Source organism: Mandrillus leucophaeus, unplaced genomic scaffold (genome assembly GCF_000951045.1).
Source record: "Mandrillus leucophaeus isolate KB7577 unplaced genomic scaffold, Mleu.le_1.0 Scaffold212, whole genome shotgun sequence".
NCBI lineage: Eukaryota > Metazoa > Chordata > Mammalia > Primates > Cercopithecidae > Mandrillus > Mandrillus leucophaeus.
This window is the reverse complement of record NW_012102166.1, coordinates 669855-677434: the sequence shown is the minus strand read 5'-3', so window position 1 is coordinate 677434 and position 7580 is coordinate 669855. Positions and strand designations below refer to the sequence as shown.

Genomic DNA, 7580 nt, shown 5'->3' with positions numbered 1-7580 from the left:
AAAAAAAAAAAAAAAAAACAGATACTTTATCAGGACATCATCACATTGTAAGTTGAGGAGCATCTGGACTTAGCGTGGTTTGACTTAGGATTTTTTGACTTTATGGTGGGTTTATTGGGGGTATTAAGAGGCTTTTTGACTCAGGATGAGTGTATCAGGTTATAGCCCCATCATAATTCGAGGAGCATCTGTGTAAGACCCTTGGCTGTGAGATTTTTGTTTGTTTTGTTCACTTTCGTGTTTGTGTTGTTCAACAGTGTTAGGCACATTAATAGGGGCTGGATAAATATGTGTTTGTTTTTGTTTTTAAGTAGAGACAGGGTGTTGCTATGTTGCCCAGGCTGGTCTCTAACTCTTGGCCTCAGGCGATCCTCCCGCCTCAGCCTCCCAAAGTGCTAGAATTACTAGCTCATGTTTGTTGAATGACTGAATGTGTGGAATTGAATCTCAGGGGAGAGTGTAGTCTGGAGATATAATTCTGGGGACATAGTATGTCTGAGGCAGCTCACTCAGGGAATGGGGGCGGACTGACATTGAAAGAGGAATGTGTGAGGGAGGAACAGAGAACAGTGAAAATGGGAGGTTTTCATTATATGTGCCCACTGAGTGCTAATTTTTGTATTTTTAGTAGAGACAGGGTTTCACCATGTTGGCCAGGCTGGTTTTCAACTCCTGACCTCAGGCCATCCACCCACCTTGGCCTCCCAAAGTGCTGGGATTACAGGCGTGAGCCACTGTGTCCAGCCTGCGAGATCTATTTCCATGCCAAGTACTAACCACTAAACAGAAGAACTCATAGAGGCCGGGCGCGGTGGCTCACGCCTTTAATCCCAGCACTTTAGGAGGCCGAGGCGGGTGGATCGCCTGAGGTCAGGAGTTTGAGACCAGCCTGAACCCAGGAGGCAGAGGTTGCAATGAGCTGAGATCGCGCCACTGCACTCCAGCCTGGGTAACAGACTGAGACTCCATCTCAATAAAAAAAAAAAAGAAGAAGAACTCAAAGAAGCTTCCCTCAAACACTTACCTAGACAATTCCGTCTCCTGAAGCTCAGGCTGTCTATGTGCTAGGGCTTCACTAAGCACTTATTGAGTAAGCAGCGCCTTTGAGGTAGGTGGCCTCACCTCTGTTTTATTGAGAAAACTGAGGCTCAGAGAGGTGCAGTCTCTAACCTGAAGCCACACAGCTGGGAAGCAGCAGGGCTGGCACCTGACCCTCAGCCACTCCACACGTGGCCGCTTCCACGAGAAGGCCAGCGGAGAGCCTTGCCGATGACAAGGTAGAAAGCATGGTGAGGGTTATTTCTGGAAGGCGAGAGGCTTCCGAAGATGCCTGTGTCTGACATCAGGCCCTCTTGGTTGTCCTCCCAGGGTGGTGACAACAAAGCTCGACCAAGGCATGGCTTTGGAGGAGTGGGCTCGGCACCACAGTCATTCTATTATTTTTGTTTGTTTGTCTGTTTTGAGACAACAGAGTCTCACTTTGTTGCCCAGGCTGGAGTGCAGAGCGCGATCTCGGCTCACTGCAAGCTCCGCCTCCCAGGTTCAAGCGAGTCTCTGTCTCAGCCTCCCGAGTAGCTGGGACTACAGGTGCCCGCCACCACGCCCAGCTGATTTTTGTATTTTTAGTAGAGACGGGGTTTCATCGTGTTGGCCAGGCTGGTCTTGAACTCCTGACCTCAGGTGATCCACCCACCTTGGCCTCCCAAAGTGCTGGGATTACAGGCATGAGCCACCGCGCCCGGCCCATAGTCATTCTATTATCACCAGAGTTGAGGTCATGAATGCCAGATTTGACCGACCTTTCCCTTCGACTCTCAAGACCGGCAGCCCCAAGGGTAGACACAGACGCACGCTGAGTTCATCAGTCCCGGCGTGTGGGCTCCAGGTGGCTCTGTCTGCCCTCTGTGCTCTGCCTCCTGGGGGACACGTCGAAGCCAGTGCTGCTCAGTGGAGGTGGGATGAGTCCTGGGCTGGGTGCCTTAAGTGTGGGGACACTTGGGACCGCCACTCCTGCAGGCCTCAGCTTCTCTGTTATAAGTTGTTCTTGGCTAAAGATAGAAATGTTGCTAACCCGTTGGGGCTGGGGGTGCCAAGAGGGAGGCCTGTCCCATAGAAGGGTTCAGGACATGGAGAAACTCCCCCTCTCCCCTGCACCAGCTCCTTCTGGCTTGGACACAGAACCAGAGGCCTTCCTGGAGGAAGGGGCCCAAGGAGGGCGGGCGGGGATGGACGATGCCCTCGCTCTCCCGGATGGGGCTGGAGACAGCGGGACAGACTCAGGACGCTGAGGATCAGGGACCTTTGTCATGCCTCACCTGTTGCTCTCTGGGACCTGCAGGGGGCAGCAGTGACCAAGCTTAGGCTTCGGGAGCATGTGGCTTGGCTCCAGTTTCAAGGTGAAAGGGGGCTTGGAGAAGAGGTGGGTGGACCGTGAGAAGAAAGAAAAGGACATTGGTGGGTGGCCTTCCTGGGGCCTGCAGCGGGGAGACAGGAGACTCTGGGACTAAGAGGCCTGGAGAGTTCTGTTACCAGAGACCTGAGCCCTGGGGGAAGGAGAAGAGAGTCCATTACTTTGAGCTCCCCTTGGACAGGTGAGCTTGGGGTAGGGTAAGGAGTGGAGGGAGATGACATATCTGGCCACAGGTGCACTCACAGATTTGCCCTGGAGGTATACAGCCACACACCCCATATCCCAACACACACACACACGCACACACACACACGCGCGCGCACACACACACACACACACACTCTACCCTGAATCTCCACAAAGAGTCTTTCCTCGAGGAAGGGGCCACAGCCTGGAGAGGAGTGTTATCCAGGACTATTCCATTTGCAAGCAACAGAAACCAAATCCAAGGGTTTAAATAAAGGAAGGACATTTATTGGTTTACATAACTGAAAAGTCCAGAGGTAGATTTTTCAACTGTGCTTCAGGTATGGCTGAATCCAGGTGCTCAAAGAGCCTTGTCAGGATTCTGCCCCTCTCTATCTCCTGGCCCGGCTTTCCTCTAGGTGAGCTTCATTGTCAGGATTGCTCTCTTCAGAAGGCGGCAAAGATGACTACCATAGTTTTCGTCTAGCAGCCGCCCTGCTTAGCCACTCGGTAGACAGGATGTTTCTTTCCTGGCAATTCCCAGAAAAGTCCTGGCCTCGTTGCTGAAACTCCCCAGGTCATGTGCGTGTCCTTAGACCCGTCAGTGTTACTAGGGGGATGGAACATTGATTGGCAAGCCTTGGTCATCTGCCCAACTCCTGGGGCTAAGAGGAAGGTTAGCCACATGGAAACTTCTAGACTGAAAGTGGAGAACCCAAAGGAACAGGACTGCTCAACACTGGGAAGGCAAGGCCAGAATTTCCCAAGAAAGCTGGAAAACCTCCCGACTGAGGGGCTGGACGCTGCAAGCCCTGGAGAGGACCACTTCCCTGCTCTGTTTTCCCCGCTGTCTCCCAGGGGGTCCCAGTATGGCTGGATCATAATAACAACTAATGTCTATACTGCATTTATTCTGTGCCATTCCCATTCTGAATGTTTCTACACGTATGAACTCACTCATTTGATCACTACAAGAAATACCATTGTTGGCTGGGCGCGGTGGCTCATGCCTGTAATCCCAGCACTTTGGGAGGCCGAGGCGGGCGGATCACAAGGTGAAGAGATCGAGACCATCCTGGCCAACATGGTGAAACCCCATCTCAAAATACAAAAAATTAGCTGGGTATGGTGGCGTATGCCTGTAATCCCAGCTACTCAGGAGTCTGAGACAGGAGAATCGCTTGAACCCGGGAGAGGGAGGTTGCAGTGAGCTGAGATCACACCATTGAACTCCAGCCTGGGTGACAGAGCGAGACTCCGTCTTAAAAAAATAAAATAGCCGGGCGCGGTGGCTCAAGCCTGTAATCCCAGCACTTTGGGAGGCCGAGGCGGGCGGATCACAAGGTGAGGAGATCGAGACCATCCTGGCTAACCCGGTGAAACCCCGTCTCTACTAAAAAATACAAAAAACTAGCCGGGCGAGGTGGCGGGCGCCTGTAGTCCCAGCTACTCCGGAGGCTGAGGCAGGAGAATGGCGTGAACCCGGGAGGCGGAGCTTGCAGTGAGCTGAGATCCGGCCACTGCACTCCCGCCTGGGTGACAGAGCGAGACTCCGTCTCAAAAAAATAAATAAATAAATAAAAATAAAATAAAATAAAATAAAGAAGTACCGTCGTTATTCCCATTTTACAGATGAGGAAACTGAGGCACAGGGGGATTGAATAACTTACCCTAAATCCCACAGTAAGTAGTGGACCTGGCATTTAGACCCAGACTGTTAGGCATTGAAGAGTATATTCTCAGCCTTCGTGCTCTGCTGGGACCTCTGGAAGGAGAGGCACCCTGGGAAGGATTGGGGTCTGAGAGGCTTGGCCTCCAGGACCCAGCAAACTCTGTTCTTGGAAAAGGATTGGAAAGAGTATTTGAATTAGCATTTTTCTTTCTTTCTCTCTCTCTTTCTTTTTTTTTTTTAAACAGAGTTTTGCTCTTGTTGCCCAGGCTGGAGTGCAATTGTGCAATCTCAGCTCACTGCAACCTCCGGTTCCTGGGTTCAAGCGATTCTCCTGCCTCAGCCTCCCAAGTAGCTGGGATTACAGGCGCCCGACACCAGGCCAAGCTACTTTTTGTATTTTTGGTAGAGACAGGGTTTCACCATGTTGGCCAAGCCGGTCTCAAACTTCTGACCTCAGGGGATCCACCCACCTCGACCTCCCAAAGTGCTGGGATGACATGCCCGGCCAGAATTAGCATTTCCATAGCGAAAGCACCGTGGCACTTCAGGCCCAGGCCAGCAGGGGGAGGCACGGGAGGTTGTCCTGCCTTTAGCCCAAGCCAGGTGCTTTAGGAGCAGATGGTGGTTCAGAGGCACACCTGGGGAGGGCACAGGAAAGGATGTGACGGGTCCAGCTGGTGCCAGAACCACAGCTCCCCCTCCGTCCCCCGCTCTGTCCCCTACCCGCACAGGTGGGTGTTCCTCTACGAGAAGGGCTACCAGACCTCGAGCGGCCTCATCAGCAGCGTGTCTGTGAAACTCAAGGGCCTGGCCGTGACCCAGCTCCCTGGCCTCGGCCCCCAGGTCTGGGACGTGGCTGACTACGTCTTCCCAGCCCAGGTGAGCTGACTCAGGGCTGCGCCTTCCCCTCACAGGGCCTGTCTCAGAGCTGGGTGGGACCAGCCCAGCTCCTCTTTCTGTCTGGACCTCTGCCGGGCAGAGGCAGCCCTGGTGATATCACCCCATGTGGGTGGCAGGGGGTGTGGTGGCTGCTGCGTGTCCTGTGGGCTCTAGGGTCCTGCTGGGGCAGCGTTGGGGCCCTTGAGGCTGTTCTCCCAGCCCACCCTGCCCTCCCCCTGCCCCTCTTCTAGGGGGACAATTCCTTCGTGGTCATGACCAATTTCATCGTGACCCCAAAGCAGACTCAAGGCTACTGCGCAGAGGTGAGAACTTCTGCCCGCCAGCCCCGTTCTCGGACTCACGGGGGAAAATGACCTGCAGACAGTCTCCACGGGCACTGAGAGGACACCAGAGAGCCTTCCTGCAGGGGCCACGGTGGTGGAAGCTCGGGCATATATTCACACACAGTAACTGTCAACCCTTGCAGAGCTAAGCCTTCCCGCCCAGCATACGGCGCACCAGGCAGGGTGCCGAGACTGTGCCCACCCCCACCGCCCAGCTGACATTGACAGTGGGCGGCTGGGCATGAGCCCGGCGGGGGGGGCCTCGGCAGAGCAGTGTGGGGGGAAACGGGGGAAGGAGGCTGTGAGCAGGTGTCACTCCAGAGAGGTCTGAGACTCTGCCCCACGCTCTCCCTAGGGTCCTGGGGGCGGGAGGGGCTCTTCTCAGGACCCCACCCAAGGGGCCTGTGGCCAGCAGCTTTCGCCTCCCCCAGCACCCAGAAGGGGGCATATGCAAGGATGACAGTGGCTGTACCCCTGGGAAGGCCAAGAGGAAGGCCCAAGGTAAGGGGTCAGCCTCCTCCTGTCCCTCCACAGTCCCCCGGCTGCAGGCCCTGGCGTCCTGCAGGCCCAGCTTGGTGCTGACCTGCCTCTCCCCACACCGCTGAGGCGGGTTCCGGGAGGGACTCCCTCCAGCCCTCTCTCCTCCCCGCCCAGGCTTGGCCTGCCCGTCCCGGACCCAGCCACGTGTCTGCCCTCGGCTCCTTTGCTCGAGTGGCCCGTCACTGGAGGCTCCTGGGGAAGGGGCCTGGGGCGGCCTCCTCTACACCTCAGTTTAGTGCGGGCACCCAGGGGTTTCTCTCTGGCTCCAGGCATCCGCACGGGCAAGTGTGTGGCCTTCAACGACACCTTGAAGACATGTGAGATCTTTGGCTGGTGCCCGGTGGAGGTGGATGACGACATCCCACGGTAACGCTCTGACCTTCCAGGGAGCTAAGAACAGGGTCCCAGGCCAGACAGAGGGGGGCCTGGGTCTAGAAAGGATCTTGACCCCTTTTTCTGACCCCACCCTCACCCCATCCGCACAACCTAGGCCGAAGATTCCCCTGGGCCCCGGCCACCTTAGAGCACACCCACCCCTCCGCCAGCCCAGGGCTGCAGGCGGGTCCCCGAGGCTCGGCCCACCCCCTGCTATGCCAAGCTCTGTGTGGGACACACAGGGGGCCTCCTGGGGAGGGGCGGTGAGTGAGTGTGGTGTCCTCCAGCCCTGCCCTTCTTCGAGAGGCCGAGAACTTCACTCTTTTCATCAAGAACAGCATCAGCTTCCCACGCTTCAAGGTCAACAGGTGCGTGAGAAACTAGGGCAGGAATGCAGGTGGCTGGCCGAGGCTGCTCTGGGAGCTCTCCACAGTCTCTATCTCCCTCCATCTCCATTCCTGCTGGCATGGAAGGAATCAAAGGGGCATTGCGGAGCCTGTGAGGGGTCCCCAGGCTTTGGGGCATGGCGCGCACCCTCCCGGATGACACACAGCTGCTGTCAACACCTTCCACCCCCATAGGCGCAACTTGGTGGAAGAGGTGAATGCCGCTTACATGAAGACCTGCCTCTATCACAAGAGCCTGCACCCCCTGTGCCCAGTCTTCCAGCTTGGCTACGTGGTGCAAGAGTCAGGCCAGAACTTCAGCACCCTGGCTGAGAAGGTATGGGGCATGGTGCCAGGCGGGCGGGGAGGGCTGGGCCGCAGGATCCTGATAACGGCTTTTTAGGCCCAGTGCATCCTCCCAAGTCTCCTTGGTGAGGGCTGAGTATATTATGGGTCTGTCCCCTGATACTGGGGCCCCCTGAAGGTCAGATCCATGTCTTCAGCGGGTCCTGGCATGGAACTGGCACAAAGGAGGTGTCCAGAATGAACGGATGTGGGCAAACCTTGTCATCTGGATGTTTGTTGATGTCCTGCTTAAAAAAAAAAAAAAAAAAAAAAAACTAGATAAAAGCAGCTTGGTCAGGTACGGTGGGTCATGCCTGTAATACCCACAGAGGCGGGTGGATCACTTGAGGCCAGGAATTCGAGACCAGTCTGGCCAACATGGTGAAACCTCCTTCTCTACCAAATACACAAAAATCTCTACTAAAAATACAAAAATTAGCTGG

At 55.4% G+C, this 7580-nt stretch overlaps 1 protein-coding gene across 1 annotated transcript in view; it reads left to right on the top strand.

Annotated features, from left to right (window-relative positions):
- Window positions 1-7580, top strand: part of P2RX1 (purinergic receptor P2X, ligand gated ion channel, 1) — a 22464-nt gene that overhangs the window by 7634 nt on the left and 7250 nt on the right. The window contains exons 2-7 of the mRNA XM_011980409.1: window positions 5000-5147; window positions 5399-5470; window positions 5923-5992; window positions 6301-6397; window positions 6694-6774; window positions 6988-7129. Coding sequence (XP_011835799.1) covers window positions 5000-5147; window positions 5399-5470; window positions 5923-5992; window positions 6301-6397; window positions 6694-6774; window positions 6988-7129 — 610 coding nt within the window. The remainder of the gene's footprint in view (window positions 1-4999; window positions 5148-5398; window positions 5471-5922; window positions 5993-6300; window positions 6398-6693; window positions 6775-6987; window positions 7130-7580) is intronic.